This window comes from Numida meleagris, chromosome 5, assembly GCF_002078875.1.
Source record: "Numida meleagris isolate 19003 breed g44 Domestic line chromosome 5, NumMel1.0, whole genome shotgun sequence".
Classification (NCBI taxonomy): domain Eukaryota; kingdom Metazoa; phylum Chordata; class Aves; order Galliformes; family Numididae; genus Numida; species Numida meleagris.
In genome coordinates, this window is record NC_034413.1 from 6,733,825 (window position 1) to 6,754,600 (window position 20,776).

The 20,776-nt window shown below is 40.8% G+C and overlaps 1 protein-coding gene across 1 annotated transcript; it reads right to left on the reverse strand.

Moving 5' to 3' along the window:
* On the reverse strand, positions 2,085 to 19,118 carry LOC110399586 (pancreatic lipase-related protein 2-like). The gene is made up of 13 exons (XM_021398543.1): positions 19,068 to 19,118; positions 13,816 to 13,864; positions 12,628 to 12,782; positions 11,088 to 11,213; positions 9,521 to 9,655; positions 7,606 to 7,714; positions 6,901 to 7,017; positions 6,692 to 6,814; positions 5,940 to 6,058; positions 4,609 to 4,738; positions 4,219 to 4,330; positions 3,197 to 3,364; positions 2,085 to 2,209 (listed from the first exon to the last, which is right to left on the reverse strand). The coding sequence occupies exons 1-13, from the start codon at positions 19,116 to 19,118 to the stop codon at positions 2,146 to 2,148; spliced, it is 1,458 nt and encodes a 485-aa protein (XP_021254218.1). The 3' UTR covers positions 2,085 to 2,145.

Below are 20,776 nucleotides of genomic sequence, written 5' to 3' on the forward strand. Positions count from 1 at the left end.
CAGACTCTGGGATGTGGCTGCTTTGTGTTTTGTAGCAGTATTACAGAACTCAGTAGGTCAATCTCATAAAGACCTCATAAAAGGTGAAAAACAGCCTGGGCAAGTGCGCACACTTGGATTTGGGAACCCCTTAGGCTTGTTCATTGTTCATTCATAGGAAAAGGGCGTAAGTGGACAAAAACAAACAGACCAAAAATAAGAAACAAATGAGTGCTTTTTCACCTAGCAAGTGTCCTTTTTATTTTTTTTTCATATGTTACCACGTATCTTTCAAGAACAGACATTCCCTAATCTGTGTCTCAGGGAAAGACCAACTGGATACCAGCTGTGTGCAGGTGTATCACAGTATTGTCCATGCTAGTGGAAGCCCTGTCCCTGGAGATATTCAAGGTCGGGCTGGGTAGAGCTCTAAGCACCTGATCGAGCTATGGGTGTTCCTGTTCATTGCAGGGGAGCTGGACCTCCAACTCAAACAATTCTATGGTTGTATTTCTTTAAATAGTAGTGAAGTTTTTATTTTTTTTCCAAAACATTCCTTTTGATACTCATTTTGATCTCACTGTTCCATATTTGATTGAAGAAGCAATTTATTTTTAATTAAATAATTAAATTAATTAAATTAAATTAAATTAATTAATTAATTAAATACTTGCTCAAAATGAGGTGGGAACAGTCTTTCCAATTCAATGTAAGAGCAAATGGAAAAGATTTGAGTTAGGTTGTAGGCTAAGTAGTCAGCTTCTCTGATTCAACACAGTGGAAAAATATGTGACAAACTCAAAAATTAGACAAACCTATATCTTGTGGCCCAGCCACTGCTCTTTGTAGTAGCTGCTCTGGCACTTGGGGCCACCCAGTTCAGGGGCTGCTGGAAGAAGGATGGCTTTTGAGAAAGCAGGCGGCAAATAAGGACCCAGCTCTGTTTCAGTGTGGAAGATGCCGGTATCTAAAATAGGAAGAGAGCCTGAAGCAGATCCACAAGAGGAATGGATGTCACATGCTGCAGGAAGGCCACAGCTCTCTCCTGCAACGTGATGTGGGGCTTCCTGGCATTGTTCATGCTTCCTTTGCCACCTGCAAGTCCTGAGGAACTTGCAGCACTGGTGGCTGCAGATCTGTCTTGGCTGAGCTTGTGTTTAACTGTACTTTCAATTTTCTTTGGTTAGTGTTTAGGCAAGAATACTATACTGAGTGTTACGAGGTTGTGTTTAGTTTTTTTTTTTTTTCAAGCTTTCATTCAAATATACTCATTGCAAATGTTCAAAATACTGTATTTCTATTGACATTTCATGGAAGTCTATCTAGCTGATGCATCACTTCTCAAACATGGGGAAATGGGAGGGAGTAAAAGATTAACTCGTCTTCTTCCTAGTTGTTAGAGTTTTTGTACTTGGAAAAATATCCACTGCCTTGGTCTCCTAAAGCCCCAGGTGGCTCATGCATGTTGTGCTTTGCAGAACTGCCATGTTTGCTTCAATGTGAAATAGTCAGTCTCAGTGTTTACAAAGCCTGGAGTTGTTCAGTCTTGTTACTCAGAGTCCATTTAGGACTGGGTACTTCTCAAGGAAAAAATAGCTTGGTCAAACATACGCTAAATATGAAACTTCCTGGAAGAAATTATGTATTCCCTCTCTCTATTTTTATGTATAAATATATGCATGAATCTGAACTAGCTCATCTGTTATTCTCAAACATTTGACCATGAGACAGTATCATATGAACCTAAATTCAAATTAATGGATATCATACTTTGTCTTAGCCAAAAGTTTGAGAAGCAGTCCCCGTTCCTGGAGGCACTGCAGTACCAGGGTGTTCACAGCATGGAGGGAGTATCCTCCTACTCCCTCTCCCAACCTCCAAAATACATTTAAAATGAAGTCCTTACCTACTTTTCTTGGGACACTATTTGAGTAAGACTGTGTTGGTGTTATAAGTGGACATGATTTTCAGTTGCTTCCATACTTAGAAGTGCAATAAACTTGACTTTGACGTGAAAATAATCAGAATTTCCAAATGCATTTGTCAAAATTAAAGAAGCAACAGTCAGTTTAAGAATTTGCTTTAATAGCCTTGTACACCGTCATTGCCACGTACATTGGTCGTTTACTCAGCTGCAGTGTACAGAACAGCTGCTCTTGGTGACCTCTAGCAAGGTGTGAGAAGCTGGGGAACTCCATATGTCACTGTTCCACGGCCGCAGAAAGTTGACCTGGGAAGGAAAATAACTTTGATCAAGGGAAAGGCAGAGAAAAGACGTCAGCTCTCACCTTGAGGTTAATTTGCTCCATAATCCCACGTAAGCCTTCCTAAAAGCTGACTGGCATTCACATATTAGCAGTGACAAGGTGAATTTCCTTCTTTTGGGGAAAAGCTGTAAAATTTGGGTTTTGGTAGAAAGATGTAATTCATCTCTAGATTTACAAAAGTAGAGCTCTAGGTAAGGAGTCAGAAAACCACCTTGTTAAGTCTCTTTTACTGAGGCCATCTGTTTCCCTAGATTGTCCCAGCCACAGCTTTGCTAGCTTTTTTGGGGGGAGCTTATCTAAATAATCCATGCCAATGCCAAATGATAAGAAAGATTTTCCCAACATCTAACGTTTAGTTTTTCTGTTGTAAAATATACCAATCAGTTATTGACCGAAACCCATAGCCATGTGAAACAGTACACTGTGCTTCTTCACAAACAACTTGTCCATCTATCTTTATGCCTCTCTCCCAACTTCTTTTTCTTGAGTTGTATGCTTCCTCCAGCTGCTCTATGCAGATTGTCTTTTCTAAATCTCTTCCTCTTGCTCTTTATCTGAACTTCAATTTGTGTGCATCATACATGATCCTACTACTGGTTACATTCTCAGCCCAGCCAATTAAATTAGAATAATTACTCTCTGGATCTTCTATACTGTGTAGTAAGGCACCTGGGAATGAGACTTGCTGGTTTGTAATGGTATTGCTGTGGCACAGCATACTCCTTAGATTGTGCACTGCTGGATTCCTTTCCAGACAGTTATTCACTGTTTTGCTTTTGAGCATTTCACTTTCTGTCCAAAGAGTAGTATCTTGTCCTTGAAAATACTGGAATTTGTGCTGTTGATTGCAAACCACGTGTCCAATTTATCAAGACCATTTTTAAATCCTATTTCTCAGAGTTCTGAGATCCTTTCCTATTCTTTCTGATCTGTTAAAAGGACATACTTACCAATGTCCATCTTCTCCGTGAATTATATTGACTGCTTCTGCTCCCATTCTTGCCCAGAGCAGAGTGAATATAGTTTTATTCCAGAGAAATTCAACTTTTTTAGTTTTTTGGGGGTCAATTTCAACATCAAGGTATTTTGTATAAACCTTGTCTTCAGAGAGGACTCCGCTAGAAATAGAATGCAGACAGCAATGATGTAATGGTATAGGGGCTACTGGACTAAATTGCATTCACCACCCGATTAAGCTTTTCCCCTTTGTTACAACAGAAATTTGTACATTTGCTGTTCTTTCCAGCAGCACAGGGCACTGGACAAGGTCTCCGTGGTGGCATGCTCTGAGCAGGGAGAGGACAAAAAGCAGTACTGAAAAGCTTCAATGGGCATGTGTCAGGAGAGCACCAGGAGGTGATCCAGGGATGGCCGTAGTGGTCATAATAATTAAAATATAATAATAATGGCACATAAACATGCCATTTATATCAAGGTGAAAGCGATAGCTTTTAGTACATCCTAGGGAGGAAGGACATCTCCACCTTGCATGTTTGATGAGCTCAGGAACAGTTTTGCCTTGCTTGAGTTTGTGTAGTCTGCAGTCTGCCACTGGCAGTGTGGAAAGTCTTATTGGCACGTGGGGTGAACACGTCAGCATGTGATGCAGCGCAAGTGAGTCTGGGAGCTGTTGTGCTAACATGCTTATCAAACAAGTGATCACGGCCAGAATGACATGAATAGAGAAGGTGCCATCTCTTTCTTCTTTTTATGAGCCATTCAGAGAAACACAACCCTTCTCCTGTCAGGTCAGGCTCCTTTTTTACTGTAAAATCACAGAACTTATGAAAAAGAAAGTGAATTCTACTTCTTGTCACAGCTATCCTTCTGCCCTTAGAGATCTTATCTACATGACAGCTTATTTTCATACCTAATGCTAACTAGACTGTGCAACAAAGAATAAGGGTTTGCACTGCTTAGATATTAATGTTAGTAGCATTCAATGTTATAGAAGAATATTACTTTAACCTACCTGGCAATTTCATATTCTTTTGTATTTCCCTCCATGTCATGGAATACCAGGTTTATGTCCCCCCTCATTTTTTTTACACCAGACAGTTTGATAAATACTTTTTGTCTCCAAGCTGCATTAAAAACAAACAAAAGAAACCCAACAGAATAAAACTGGATTGTCATTGATAGGAGAGATCTAAGAGTGCTAGCATCCTGGTAAGTTTTATTTTCCTAACCAGAATTCATTCATGTGAGCAAATGAAAGACTTGAATTTTGATAATACAGCATTTTTTTCAGTCAGAGGTTTCAGCCGATGTATATGGAAGTGACAAAAGAGCATGACTATGATTCATGCCAAGGCAATCACTTTTCCAGCATGAACAACTGTAACAAATGTTCTGCACTTACTTGTGAAAGGTGGGTCTGCTGCTGTGTTTAAAAAATACTTTTGGTTTACTCTCTTCAGTTTATATGGAAACCTGTCAGCGTAGTGCCCCATCATTGGACAGCCCTGTTTGGGACATGGGAAACAGTCTCCCTAGGAAAAATAAGAGCAGCAGTTAACGAGGAGTAAGTACATCTTTCATTCTGGCTGTGATAAAATGAAGGGTCAAGATTCTGTTCTGACCTTGCAAAGCTGGGGCACTGCTGTATGTTGTTATAACCTGATAAAGCCAGATAACATGGTCTGCACTTACACACGAGTGGAACGTGGAATAAGTAGGTATGACAGCTGTGTGCATGACGGTCTGAATGTTTCAGATAGTTTATTTTTCAGCTAGAATATAGGACAAAATATAAGCCTTATTTCCCTTTCCTAGTAGAAGAGAACCTATCTACTCTGCTATATGGGGGATAAAAGGATCATACGTATGAAGGCTGCTCTGAAGGTAATGCCTACTATTGTACTATGTTGGCCCATGATGCCAGAGGTGGATGCTGGGGTTATGGCAGTAGAGGCTGAACCTTCCCGTGAATATTTCATTACATTTTGTTGCTGTGTGATGAATGGCAGCAGAGGGGCAGTCTGACAGAATGGTTTCTGATATGGAAACACATATGAAGCAAAGGAGTGGAACTAAAATCCTTCAATCTGAAAAAATGGCACCCACTGACATTAATCAACACTTGCTGAACGCTTCTGGAGACCAAACAGTGGATGTGAGCACAGTGAGGAGTGGGTGGTGTGTTTCAGCAGTGGTGGCAGTGAGGTGAAAGACAAGCCACGTTCCAGATGGCCTTGCACAGCTGTCACACCACAAAATAAAGAGCATCTTCATATGCTCATCTGTGTGAACTAGCTAATGGTGCTGACTATGTTGAAAAATATTGCTTTCTAGCTGAGAATTTTCTCAGTCAAACAGTGTGATTGTGCTCTTTGTATCTGTTGTAGTTTCCATGGAAATAAATAGTCGACATTATTTTCAGAGCAACCCATGTATTTAGCCTCTAAGCTATTTGCATGTAGGGTGAGAATTGCATAGTTTCCCCCCCCCCCCCCCGTTCTGGTGGTATCAGCTATACTTTAAGATTAATTCTCCAAAGTGGAAGAGCGGATAGAGCTGCTGTGTGCTGTGCCTCCTCCTACTGGCCTGCACTGCTTGAGTTGGTGTTTGAGCTCAGGTCTTCTGTTAGCTAGGTGACGCAAGAGCAGAATTATTCACATTCAAGTGTGCCATGAATAATCTATCTTGATCATTTTCTTTACATTTCATCTGTTCCTAGGCTGATATACTTACTGATGTAAAGTCTTCATACTTCTCACAGGGATATCCAACGAAACCGGTAGGATAGAGGATACTCTTAAAATAAAACTCATGGCTGCGTGAGTGATGGCAGCTCCCAAAGACTGTAGTGTCTGTTGGGACAAAATTTATGAGCATCCATGAAATAACTTCCTGTTATCCCGTACAAGACTTGTACTTGCCTCACCATGAAGCATGGAATAGAACAGCAGTGTGGGCTAGTAATGTGTACGTATATATTTATACATGTATTTTATATATTTATCTATATATATAATCTTTGTGTTTATATGATGTCACAGCAAGTTACATTAACTACAGTTTTAAAAAGCTTTGTAGAACAAAGAATTCCTCTGCCCATCACTTGAAAGCCTGACAAAGGCAGAGTCACGATGCAGGTGTAGCCATGGCACCTCCCTCAGCCTGGGGAGCATCTCCTGGAAAATTCATCAGGGTGCTGGATTTGTGTACTCCCAAGTCCCTACTTTTACATGCTCTGCAGGTCTGATTTCAAACTGCAGAAGCAAAACCCCGGCTTGTGTGGTACCTCTGACTATGCTTGCCCTGCAGGGTTCCCTGGGTAGCACCATTCTGATCTAGCTTTTATTTCTTATTTCCTTTTCTTATGAGTAAACAGGCAAAAAAAAAAAAATCAATTTTGTTCAATTTTGTTTTCTCCCAGAAGAATAGAGGCTTTCACAGTTCATGAAAATAAAATACTCAGTGTGTTGGGAACGTGTGCTCACCTGCAATTAGAGCTTCAAAATCGCTTCGCTTCATTTCTAGAAGTAAATCATTGCATCCAGGCATTATAGTTCCTCCATTTGGGTAAAAGTCAAGGTGACCAGTGGTGTTATACATTCCAAACCCTAAGAAGCAGACATGATGGTGTCAGTGTCTCAAGATACCTCTGTGGTGTTCTTATCTCTGCAGATACTTGCATGTGAGCATTTACCTGTAGCAGGAAAGTGAGCAGCATTACTGTGAATAACGTCAACAAAGTTGGCATCTGTAGGATCCAGTCTCACCTCGGGAGGAGTGCCTTCAAAATATGGCCCAGCAGGGTCCAAGCCTAAAAACACCCCACATTTATTGCAAGAGAGATATTGCATGTTAAAATGTTTTTTGACTATTTACAACATCAGACATTCAACCTTACACAAGGCATGTTGAGTAATAATAATGTGAATTGTAAGCTAGACTGAACCAACTGTGCAGTAACAGGTTTGTGAACCTTCCTGCAAACTCATCCCAATAAAAGCAAAAACATTTCCCAATAGAATACATAATGGCATCATATTACTCAGAAGGAAGTATTCCATTACCAGTGGTCTTATTACTGGCCTGCCGAGCATACTGAATAGGAAGACTAAAGATTTTTGATGTGGTGCTTGTCTTTGTGTGGTGCTGGATGAAACCCAGTGGATGACAGCAATGCTGCAAACATACCAACAAAGAGCCCTTCTCCTAAAGAGCTTTAAGCCTCACTAAGAAAGAATAATAATTACCCTTGTTTTTGAGAAGCGTGAAGTCTGCTTACTCACATATGGTGCCTGCAGTGCTACCAGTGATTTCATTCTGGTCTGTAGACCAGCGTGCTACCAGCTTCTCTCTGTCAGAAGTGTTCCCCATTAGATGTGCATCCCAAGGAGCAGCCTACCTGTGATCCGCCGGATACCTTGGACCCTTCTGCCCGCCTCTCCCGCTGTGTGTGCACCCAGGCTGTGCCCAATTAAATGGATCTCACGAGGGGAGTATCTGAAGAGTTTCTGAACATAAGGTGGTGGTGGGGAGACAAGAACACAGGCTTTTAATAGCAAGTAAAGAGGTGTCCGACACTGTGGGCCTTTGGGAACCACTAGGCTGACTTCCTGCTTAGCCAACCGTGTGGGAATTCCTTGAGATAATTACTGCTTTAATTACGCAAGACTTATTAGAAAAAGGTCCAGTCTAGAATTTTAAATGGCTAGTGATGATGAATTCGCTATCACAGCCTTGGTCTATAGTTATATGTTCAGTCACCCTTGGTAACAAAATACAAACCTTTCTTCTTTGAATTAACCCCTAATTTTAAGTTCCATCAGTATGATCTTGCTTTCTCTTCAGTGACTTGGTTATGGAGCTCTTTTCCATTAAACCTCTGTTCTCTCGTGTGTCTGCCCAGAAAATGTGATCATATCACTCAGTGGGATTTTTACTGACCAACTTAGGGGATTGACATGCATTCTTCCCTTTGCCAAGTGCCACCTGTGCAATACTTGCACTTCCAGTGTATTATGTGTGCTTTGAAGATAGAAATGGAAGATAATCAGCATGTATGCCGCCTGCAGGGAGCACATTTCATACAGGCATATGCTGGGATTGTACGTTCAAAGTCAACAAGTATTGGCTGCTTAACTGCATGAGTTTGTTACGCTGTTTTGTTTTGTAATGTATGTACTGAACTAAAAGCAGATCTTTGCTATCAGTCCATCCATGCCTATCATCAGATGACAGAATCATTTCAATATATTCGTATATTTACAATGCAGCTTAAATTTTCCTAAGCCAAGCTCCAGAAGTTTGTAAATTTAGGAAAAGAGGAAAAAAAAACCTAGGGTTCACTTATGCAGTCTTTTAGTGGAAGAAAGAGAGGTCTAGACTGCAAGTGGTGCAGTAATGGAGATCTTAAATGAAAAGGGACAGATGGAGAGATGCCGTGAGCAATTGAACCCATCTTCAAGTGTGTTGGGACTTTACACCAAGAAGGAAGACTAAGAAACAAAGGTGTGAGGCTAGATATTAGAGCTCCCCAGGTAGAAATAGTAGACTGTCTGTCAGTGGCCTCTGGAAAAGTGTTTTGTGGTACTCAGGTATTCGGGTGAATTCAGATACTCAGGTGAAGTTAACACTTTGCCTTGCGGTCTCTGGAAGTATCCCTTACAACCTGAGATGAATGCCTACTGACTAGCATCAAGAATGCAGCCAAGCAGGGGTCTGATCTCAGCAGTCCTAAGTCAATTTGAAGTCAGAGGGACATGCTGGTATTCTTAAACTTTGCAATTGAGCAGTTCTGTGCTGTGTGTGTAAAAGTGAACATGACGTTCACAACCAGAAAGCAACAGGACCATTTACTGTGCCTGTAGACAGCAAATATGGCATAAGCAAGTGGTTCTCTGTGGTGCCTCTAGCTCCTGCTCGTTTCAGTGCTGTTGAGATGCTAATTTACGTGTAGCCAAGCATATTATTCTGGCATAACCTCTTGTAAGCACTGAACGCATCTTGCCTCGTTTCCACTGAATGCTCTTACCTGTATCATCGTGTGGAAATGGGGAAATATTGCCACCTACTGGTCTGTAGTCAATTGGCGCCTCTTTTCAACCGCACTGAGCTGCATTGGAGACTTCTGTGGCCGAGAGAACTCCTTCCGGAGTCGATAATTGGTAGAATTAGCTAGATCTCGGCTGTGAGCATTGTACAGCTCTTCCTGAAGTACTGCCTGGCCATACTAGGCAAAGTTCGAAATCAAAGCAAAGGCATCTTCACCCCACTACATCTACTTAAGAATTGTAGCTTGTGAAGCTGTACTTTTTTACCTGTAAAGTGCTTATGAAATAAGCAACCTCAGCCCCGATCACGCGGATGTTGTTCACTGCACAGACATAGGTGCCTTTTGCACCTTCTTTCCAATCGACAGCAATGCAGTTCATGTTTTCTACTTCCAGTAGCAGCTGATGTGAGAGCACACAAAGTAAAGTATTTAAAGAAACATAAAATAGCAAACAAGGATTAAGCTTATATCAGAATAAACATTAAATGGTAATATATTCACGCAATTTCTCATTCTTTACTGAACTGAATTATTATATATTATTACATTATATATTAGCCTATGCGAAACTGAAACGAGTCTTCTTATAAAACAGAATATAAGAAACCATTCATTCCCAAAGTCTCAATTTTGAAAGATTATAACCAAAAATAATTGGTTATAAGCTGTAAGCTTATAACCTACTGATATACATATAAGCTACTGATATACATATTTAAAATAACTTGGAAAAGACACACAGCTACACAGTAGGTGCTATGAGCAGTTCTTTGAGGGTCATCAGTAGCTTAACTAAATAGTATAGGAAGTCAACTTGTTTACCAAATGTATTTAACACTGAGAAAGGGATGTCAGACTGGAATGGTTCAGAGCAAACTAGAAAGTTTCCAAGTAAGCAGACTGCTAATGCACTGGGCACTTCTGCAGTGGCCACAATCTTGCAGAAATGGTTGATTTTTTTCCACTGTAAGAATCTTGTAATAAAGTCTGCAGTTGTAGATTTCTACGATTAAGGCTTGCTTAAAGTTTTAGAAAGAACAAGGAGCAGAAACAAAAATTAATCTGCGCTAAGCAGTTAAAGGTGAATGACTAGAAAAGCAGAACCTTGGAGTGCTAGGACATTCAGTCCTGGACTCCATCCTCTCCTCTAGGCATACCATGAAATGGTTTCTAGTGAGGCAGATAGAATTACTGTTTACTTTCTACTGAAAAATTTGGAAATCTAGTATTCTCGATTAAAAGTTTTCATAGATTTATGAACAAAAATAGTGCTGCAGAGCTGTGACTTAGCATTCCGCAGTGGTCTTTTTCTCTCTTATCCTTTTCTCTGCCATTGCTATGAAAGAAGAAATTACAAGACATTGCTTCTTTGCCAGAGCCAAGACTGACTGTACTCTCTGTACCCTCTGACACTGTACCCTCTGCTGGCCAGACTGCAGCAGCTCTGGTTTGCTGTAGCTTCCACAGTTCATATTTGGAATATGAAATATGCTTATTTTCCTTCTTTCCACTTCTTTACCCTTTGTTCCCCTTCCTTCTTTTAACTTTCATCTGAATATACCTGAAGCTTTCAGTTTGTTGCTTTGATCTCATTTGTAGGGTTTAGGGGATGAAAATTCTCTAGAGGACCACAGTGCCAGAGATGACCAAGAAGCCTTGGCAATGCAGCACCACCCAGAATGGGAACATTTTGGCTTTAGTTGGTAATTTCTTTGTTGGTATTTACTACTATTTAATGAATTTCAAAACAGGCGATTAACCTTAGTGTCTAAGTCATAATGACAGAATGTAGATACAACCACTGATGGAAAAGAGAGGATGCTGTCTCATACCAAGCACATTTCTACCACCCAGCCTTTTTTTCCTGTGCTGCTAAATCCATGAATGATGAAGGTCGTTCTCCTACGTGAAGAAAAATGTGAGTTTTGGATGGTTGAGGAGTTTATTGCCGAGATCACCTGTGTGTAAACAAGCAAACAAAAATCAAGCTCTTCTACGTATGCTTTTAAATACTTTTAAAATACCATCTGAGTCATGCTTAGTAGGATTCACGACTGCTTTGAATGTGCAGAGTCCGAGGGACCTCTTATCTCACCTTTCTCAGACCACTACATTTCCAAAGAAGCTGTGCCCATGTGGTTTCTGTTACTCTAATTTGTTTTCCTTAGTGCAGCAAGAACCCCCGCATCTGGCATACGAAACAGCCCAAAGTGCTGTAGTATCTCATGGTGCCTGTTGGCCTGAGTTGATTGAGTTCTGGAAAGCTCCATGCCTCCTGGTTCAGCTTGCCCTTTAATGACCTGAGTTTTGGCTTTCATGTGCTGCTCTGCACTTAGGAAACAGCTTGTTTCTCTGTGTAGTGTTATTTCTGTTTCTTTTTTTTTCCTCTTTTCTTTTTTTCTGTCAGTTGAGGAAAGCCGAAAGAATATCATTCAAGAACTGCATGCAGTAGTGGTGAATTTGACCTTGGCCCACCACACATTGCTGCCAGCTGCTTAATTATGCATCTTCTTTTTTACTCTGAATGATCTCTGACTGTCTGTATTGTATCCAAATGAATACAGTGTCCGTGGTGTTAGCTCAGGGAGTCTGGGTGTGGATGGGCTGTGCCCTAGATCAGAGATATGTTGAAGTTCAGTGGCTGGCAAGTAGAACAAGGTGTATTTTGACTTATTTTATCAACAGCCAAGATGCATGAGTAACCATTGCTGAGTGCGTGCCATGTGCTCACGCGTCACTACTCTGCAAGTCATAAAAATTTACTACAGGTTTAACTTCTCCCCTTTAAAGAAGCTGAGCTGGACTCTTGGCATGACAGCCAGGATTGCTGAGAGCTGTGGTGCCTGCGGCAGTTCAGGCCTTGTAGTTCATGGCAGAGGAATCATAAACATTCCTGCACAGCACAAGGGATGTGTGCTCTGGGAGCCTGCAAGGGATTCAGTGGCTTTGCATGCATTTGATGAATTAATGTGGTCCTAGCCCCACATCTTACAATTCCTACACATCGCTTTGTTCAGATTTTCAGGGCATAGGCAATTTGAGTGGTTCTGTCTTAACTTCAGCATAGAGAGAGGTAGGTAAGGGTGTACAATCACTCAGACCTCAAGGAAGAATGTGGCCTTGGACACTGTACGAAAATTGCCATGTCCTTACGCAAGAAAATTCCAGGAAAGTTGTTGAACCTCAGAGTTCCTTCACCACATTTCTTATCATGCTTTATCCCCAAGAACCTCAGTGTTCATTCATTACTATACCTTTAGACTATCTTCTCATTTTGACTCATTTTCCTATGTTGAGTTCTGTAGACCTTTTAACAAGTTAATAAACATTTGTAGCTTTAGACATTTCTTGATGTTAAAAAATAAATGTCACCTGGGAGTTATTTCCTGTTTCCCTCGTGTAGAGAGAGAAGCTGATGTTCATTTGTTCAGGAGATTCAGGCAAACCTGTCAGAAGTCTCCCTGGTATCCCCGACCAGGGTGGGTCATCTGAGAAACAGCCAAGCCTGGGGTAGCAAATTTCGTTACCTAGAGTAGAAGAAAGATCTGGTTTGTATGTTGGTCACTTACAGACAGATAATGTAGAATGATAGAATCTTTCTGGTTGGAAAAGACCTCTAAGATCATCATGTCCAACCATGGACCCATCCCCATCATGCCCACTAACCACATCCCTCAGTGCCACATCTACTCATTGGTTGAACACCTCCAGGGATGGTGACTCTGCGGTCTGTGTTTTTGAGTCCGTAACAGTCTGAAGAGTGGGAAACTTAGGATTTCACTTTATGATTAATTCTGAAACTGAGATTTTTTTGTTGTTTCCTTTGTGGATGTAGCCTGAGGTGGGCAACAGAAGGGGAGTTAAATAATTTGAAGATAATCCAACCTAGGATCCAGATACTGTTTAGACACCGTTTTCATAGAATCATAGAATCCTTAGAGTTGGAAAGGAGCTTTAAAGGTCATCAAGTCGCAACAGATTTTCTTGTCTTGTAAAGGATTAAATAAAAAAATTTAAAAAAACAATATTTTAAGAACTGTGTGTTAGAATAGCTCCTGCATTCTTCCTGCCCAGAAGCATTGTGCTTCATTGTAGGAACAGATATCTATGCAGCAGCCTTGTATAATGAATGAGATGATTGTTTCTTTCAGTGTGTTAGCATTTTCTTGATTGAACAGGTCTCTTGCTCCCTTAAGCTCAGCTTTTCTCTTTTAGCACCGTCTGTTGTGCTAAGCACCTTGTTGCTGACCCATTCCTTGTTAACAGCCGTAATATGTAGAGGCAACTTGTGCACTGTCTTGATAGAATGAGGGCATGTGACTGTGCAATTCTACTCTGTGAAATTTGGGCACAAAGTTTTGTGTACTTTATTCTTAATAAATTGAAATGAGGTGGAGCCTTTAGCATCTGTTCCGTACACAGTAATAGACATTGCCATACAATGACACACAAATCATACCACAACTTAATTTTAAACAAAGACTTTGGTCATTATCTCCTGTATATTATTTTGTCAAAAATCATCTTCTAGTGAGAATGTTTATGGAAAATGTATCTCACCTGCTGCTGTGCCAAGGAGATAAAATGCAATAATCCATGTTCCAACCACCTAAAGCAAATTGAATATACAGGTTAGGCATTTTATTTAGTTATTTGTCCTGCAAAGACAAATAATTATTTGTAACACAAAGACCTGCAGCTGAAGAGGAGTAACCCAATACCCATGGGGGACAGTCAGCTGGAAAGCAGCTTTGCAGAAGATCTGGCTGTCTGGATGGACACCAACTTGACTGTGCGCTAGCAACGTGCTTTGAGGTCTATGGGAATCCTAGGCTGCATTAGGAGGAGCACCGCCAGCAAGATGAGGCAGCTGAACTTTCCTACTCATTCAGTTTTCTGTTTTTTGCATTTCTTGTACATCCACTGGTGGATGTAGGTTGCTGAGGGAGTGACCTCAGTAGTGACTACCAGCAAAGAGCAGATAGGTGGGAGATGTGGCCAAACAAACACTGATCCATGTAACTTGATGGGTCTGAGTACCTGGCAGCTTCTTTGGATTGTTTTTCTACTTTTACCCCAGGTCCCTTGCATTTCTGCACTTTCGTGTTCCTTCTTTATTCAGATTTCTTTCCTCTACACTTTCCTTCCTTGGCTTTCCTATGGCAGGCGCTCCACATATTTCACCATTCTCCTCCCCACATTTGTCTCCTCACTGTTTCCTCTTCCAGGTGTTCTATATGGCACCCAACTCAGATTTTCCACATTCTGCTTTTCTTATAAAGCACAAATTTTGAGCTGTATTTTTTTTTTCAGACCTGAAATCTGAAAGGCAGCTTGAAAATTAATAAGCTTAGGAAGAAAATGGTTGAGTAATGAATAAAGATTTTAAATAATGTGGGAGGTTGTTGCCAAACAAGAGTGATCAATTTCTCTTCAGAGATTCTACCTGTGAAAGCAGAGAGTGGAAACAAACAGATAGCTAGGTGAGTAATGGAAGGTACAGAGAACTTTTTTAGTGTCTGTGTGTGGAAAGCTGATTCGTTCTGTTAGTTGTGTAGTCTGAATAGGTGGCAACTTTTTAGCAGTTAGGTTTTCTATATTGGTTTATCTTCACCTAACAGCAAAGGAATTGGAAGAATATTAAGATATTACCTCTAAAAGAGTTGAGGCAGTATACAATTTAATGGGGGAAAATTTCCTCACCAGGCACTTAAGAGCCTTAGAGCTGAACGAGATGAACAGGAATGACTTGTTTGTGCATGTATACTTGGCCCAGCACTGCTGGCAGAAAGGTCCTCAAATGCTCAACTCAGGTGTTTTACTCAGAAAGAAATGGGATATGCACTGCCAAAAGCAGCAATAGCCATTTCCAAACAGCTGTTCAGCTCAGAGGAAAAAAAAAAAAAAGAATGTTCACAGATTGAGATTGTAATCTATAAAACGCATGCTGGCTGAGTAGCTATCCTTCACAATGGTGTCACCTTCTGGATGCTGTTGCTCAACCTGTGATTCATGAGCCACTAGTGCATGGCTTGTGAGATATGAAAAAGGCTGAATAATGACTGTCCCACACATGTACCCACACACCTCCCAGGACGTGTGCACATACACAGACACACAGTCCATTCAAGGGAGACAAGTCCAATTGTCAGGTTTTTTAATTATCAGCAATTTTAACTTAATAATCTTACTGTAGAAAATTGTTTTTAATTTAAAACAAAATATGTTGTTTACGTAATTACTGAGAATTTTACTCACCATTCTCTTATCACACTTATTATATCCTTCAGTGCTTAGCAGTTACAGGGCACAAAAAGGTTTCTGATTTCTTTGGTGCAGATCTGGTAGTTACGTGCTTAAAAAAATAGAAAAGATGGAGGTTAACCGTCAATAGGTGAACACGGTAAAGTGAAAGAATACGAGACAACAAAAAAGGGGAATGTGGGTAGCTGGGAATTAGAAGTTACAAATCACACAAATTTTGTAGGAAAGCAGCAATGCCAACATACGCATTTATGGGCAGTAGAATGAAGACGTGAATTAGGAAAGAATATTTATGGAGGACGTAAAAAGATGCCATGATTTTGCTTCATTACTAGAAAAAATTGGGCAAAATACAATGATGCAGCTGAACTGAAATGTTTACGCTTTTCTTTTTCTCTTATTACCAAAACCAGCTGATGTTCTTCACAGCAAAAGAAAAGTGTTGATGCTGATACTCTGTTCAGACAGTAACTCGAGGCCTGTAGAACAGCTGTGAGTGCTATATATTTTTAAATCATTGGATTTTAGTAGCTCATAGATGCCAGATAGCTACCATAGCACACACCTATGTGATTTGAAGAAATCAGATATCCTAACAGGTAAAATAATAATTATAAGAAGAATAAGAATGACCTGAGGAGTTTCAGATCTCAGATTGCTAGAGTTTCAGTCCAATATCAGCCTGAGGCAGAATAATGGGATTTTCCACTGAATACCCAGTTAGGAAAGAAAATGCGTAAAAAACTGTTAGAAGATTAAGTTGTGTAATTGAATTCCATTATATGATATGACAACCTAATATGACACTCTTATGAGATCAGTATTAGTGGTCTCATGATACTTGAATTCCAATGTGATGCTCTGCTACTTGATATTTTAGTTAAGAAATTGAAATGATATACGTGTGTTATTAGAACAGTTAAGTAGATTAAAAGTTGAATGTGCGGATTAACTAGATTAAAATTTGAATAACTATTGCGACACAGAATATAATGGCGAATAACCAGAAGTCAGTTCCTGGATTTGCAGCTACAGTTCTTGCTCCTGTGCATGATCTCGTAACATCATGATCAAAATGTGATCGTGTTTTTTAGCTGTGGCTTTTGACACTAGAGTCACTGAATGCTCCTGATGAATCATTACTAATTAGGGTTTTAAGAGAATTAGCTCTCGGCGTTATGTTGCATGTGAACATTTAACACTGGTATTACCACTGGACGTGAACACAGTTCTGAAAAAGCAGCAGTGGTGGAACAGGAACTACCCAAGGTAATAATGAAGTCTAGTGTGCTACTGTGCTGTCCTGAAATAGCATCCAGCTGGAGTGAGGAAAAAAAAAAAAAAAAAAAAAAGCTAGAGTCAAAAAGCACAGCTGCTTTTAAGACAGAGTTTTATCAGATTTTAATGTGACAGTGAGAAGTGGCACAGCTCTAGAGAATGCATTACACTTCTTCATCCTACGGCCAAGCAGAAAGTTAAAGTCTGTGCTGAGGTGGGGAGCAGCCTTTGCTAATGTCACTGCTTTCAAGGCAAGCAGAGGCAGAGCAGGAACAGCTCTGCAGTGACAATGTGCAGTGCTGGCTCATTCTCATCTGGAGACAAAGCTAACCACGGCATCTTCTCTCCTTTCAGTAACACGCTGTCTTTCCAATTTGTCTACTTTTTCCCCTTCCGTATCTATATCTTCTTTCAACTCATTTCAGTGTCCACCATTTGTGTTTCTATTTTTCCAGCTTTCCTGCCTTACCATGGCAGTTGTACATCCTATACTCTGTCATTATCTTTAAACAGGGAATATTTTTTAAATTTCTGTCTTTCCAGTGTTTTATTCTAGCCTTTCATACATTTTGGTAGTTTTGTGTACCAATCAGCCAGTAATGCAAAAGCAACATCCAGAATTTAGCTTGCAAGCCTTGACTATAGGAGATTCATGTTAAATTTCTGCATGGATTTGAGGCATATAGATAGCACTTGCTAATTGCACGCCTGAACATTGTAGTGTTACACAAAAGGATAAAAGAAGTAGAGGATAAAAATGTTGCAACAGTATCTGTAGACCTGATAAGAGCTATCATGTATGTATTTAACTGTATGTAAATACCTGAAAATACTCTATCTTTTCTATCTTATTGTATTTTAATATATATTTTGTAGAGATGGTCCAGCCCATCCTTTACAAGTGTACAAGGAATGCCACCTTTTCCAGGTACAGTCACTGTTCAGCAGCTCACACACAGCAGAGTGTTTCTTGAGCCTCTCACATGCTGAAAGCCTGTGTGCACAGCACTGGGCAAAGTGCTGGTGGTGCAGTGAACTTACTGAGGTGAGCAGCATAATTGGCGTAATTGGTAGAAGACTTAATTTCTTCTCCGTCTCCTCCCCATCCCTCAGATGTGGTTGTTAATTGCCCCTAGTTGGGTTCCAGATGAAGGTACTTTGGCTCTGCTTCAGTACAAACAAGTAGCAATAAGTAAAAGAGCATCTGGGCAATTAGCCAGCCTCCTTTCTAGCTGGCTCACCAGCTTTTAGGTTCAGCTAAGTTCTCTGTGAGGAAACTGATCCTAAATGAATAGCTCTGAAACCCACACATTTAACATCATAGTAGAGAACAGATGTCCAAGAACCCTCTCATTCCTCCACTGGACATCACAGCAGCAACTGAGGTGAGGCAGCGTTCATATACATCGTCTGGTCTGGGTAGTAGAGTTGTGTGAGTATCCACTGACCTCTTAAAATGAATCTGAGACAGTGAACTAGGGCATCAACCTCCAACAATGACACAGAATGCTGATACCTGTTATTTTCTTAAGTCGTTAAACGTGGAAAGCACTTCATTAAAAGGGAAGTATATACACAAAGTTGTACACAGATTTGTTCATCACTAGCAACTGCAGTAAGATTTGGGCTTTCAGGGCGCTTTTGTCAGTCACTTAGAAATAGTGTACAATCCTAAGAAATGGCAAGATAATAATAAAGAAAAGCTATTAAAATACTCTCACAATACAGCATCTGCTTTGACTACCTAAATAAGCGTTCTCACCTCGTCCTTAAACTGGTGTTCAAACAGTAAAACATGCAGAGACAAAGCTATGATTCAGTTTGGGGAGATGAGTGTGCCAAATCTATGCTAACTAGGGAGCCTCCAGCTGACTGCCAGCCACTTGCATGTCTTTCCAGGACTTCACTGTTCTTTATAAGCAGGTTACTGTTATATCACTCAGCTTTAAGACCAACGCCATTGGTCTTTTGCCATTTCCAAAGTCCAGGATAACTTTTGCTGTTAACAACTTACTCCATACATGGTGGTCTGCTAAAACATGTCTTATTTGCCTCATTCTTCCATATAACAGTTCTGTAATTCTTCCTCACTTCCCTTCTCCCTTTAAATTTAGAATAATGCTAATAATACTTACTATTTATTTTCAGCTGTTATTTGTATTCTCATGTATTTTTCCTTTAAAAAGAAAAAAGAAGTCCCCATTCCATGTACAAATATCATCATCTGAGCTCTCTTTAAAACCACAGAGATACATTCTCTGTTACATTACCTTAGCCCTACTGACCCTATCCAGGTTTCTTAGCTGCCCAGAAATGATCATGTCCCGTTGAGATTTCCTAGAACTGAAAAGTTTTCAGCCTTGTAGCTACCTCCAGGATCACCTCAGGATCGCTCTGAGGACTGCTGCTCAAGCCATTCAGTCTTTCTGTAAGCGTGAGCCCTAGGCAGCTGTTAGTAAGTTGCCCCAAATCCTACCAGTTTCTCAGCCACTTACCACTCTGGCTTGCACACTGTGTTGCTGCTTTGTATGCTGTGTTCAGATGGCTCCTGCCAAGCCCTGGCTGTTCCCGGCTCTTTTCACCTGGACTCTGTCCCACCACCGCGGGTGCGGACCTGCCCACACAGGGCCTAATTACTGGTTTGATGTGGGTGAGCAAGAAGCTCTGTCAGGGTGATACTCTTATTGCTGGATGTAATAGATGTTGCCTTCTCTTGGCTCTCCAGCTCTCTCATTGTTTCTAATTCATCAAAATTTTACATCTAAAGGTTTTGCTGTGGATTTGAATACAAGAAACATGAGGCCATTTAACACTAAAAAGAGATTTATTATATGAGACATTCATAACAGAAAGCCTCTCAGTCTAGAGAAGAGGACACTGAGGGGAAACCTCATCACAGCCTATGGCTTCCTCACGAGGGGGAGCAGAGGGGCAGGCACTGATCTTCTTTCTCTGGTGATCAGTGATAGAACCCAAGGGAATGGCATGAAGTTGCAGTGGGCAGGTTCAGGTTGTATATCAGGAAAAAGTTATTCACCAAGATGGTCAAGCATTGGAACAGGCTCCTCAGGGCAGTGGTCATGTCACTGAGCTGCTGGAGTTCAAGAAGCATTTGGACAATGCTCTCAGTCTTGTGGTCTGATTTTCAGGTGGTCAGCTGTGGAGCCAAGAGCTGGACTTGATGATCTCCATGGGTCCCCTCCAACTCAGGATATCCTATGATCCCATGACAAGGCTGGCTGTCAGAGTTTGCTGTTGTAGGCAATGGACCGAGCCTCCAATGTGGAGCATTTCAGAGTAGGAGCTTAATTTTGATATTGTGTGTTACCCAGTGGAAGCAACCAGCCATCTGTTATCCAGCTGATGTTCATACTCTGTGAGACAAACCCTTGTGCACTGTTGTATAACCAAGCCTGCTGATGATTTTTACAGAGAGAGGCATAGCTTCTTCTCATCGGGGGAGGTAGGAAAGATTGTCATACAATTTAAGGAGAGTATAGGTGTCTGACAATGTTTTAGCTTTTGCTAGTAAATTTACTTGAGTTCTGTCTACCCACTACCATTTTGACTAATCTGTGTCCTTCTAGAACATGTGGGATTTACAAAATAGGCACCAAGCTTTCTCATCTGTTGGTGAACAAAACTGGCACCTATTGATACCGTTGTGATCAGCATAGAGCTGTGAAACCACGCTTTCATTCAGTACTGTGTCAGGAGGAGAAAGGGAGGATGGTGATAATCATGTGCATCTGTTTCTCTGTAATGGCTTAGTGACTAGATGCCTTGTCCATCATGTAAGTCCCAGTTTCTCTTCTTGCCCTGAAGGCTGTGGGTCTGAATGAGTTCAGTCAAAGGAGAGTGTCATAGCCCATGTCTTTCAGCTCCTGGGCAAGACCTCAAGTCACTGCACTGCTACCTACAGGATGAGCGCTGCAATAGTCGCCTACCTGTTCACGCAACTGAACTAGTGACATTCATC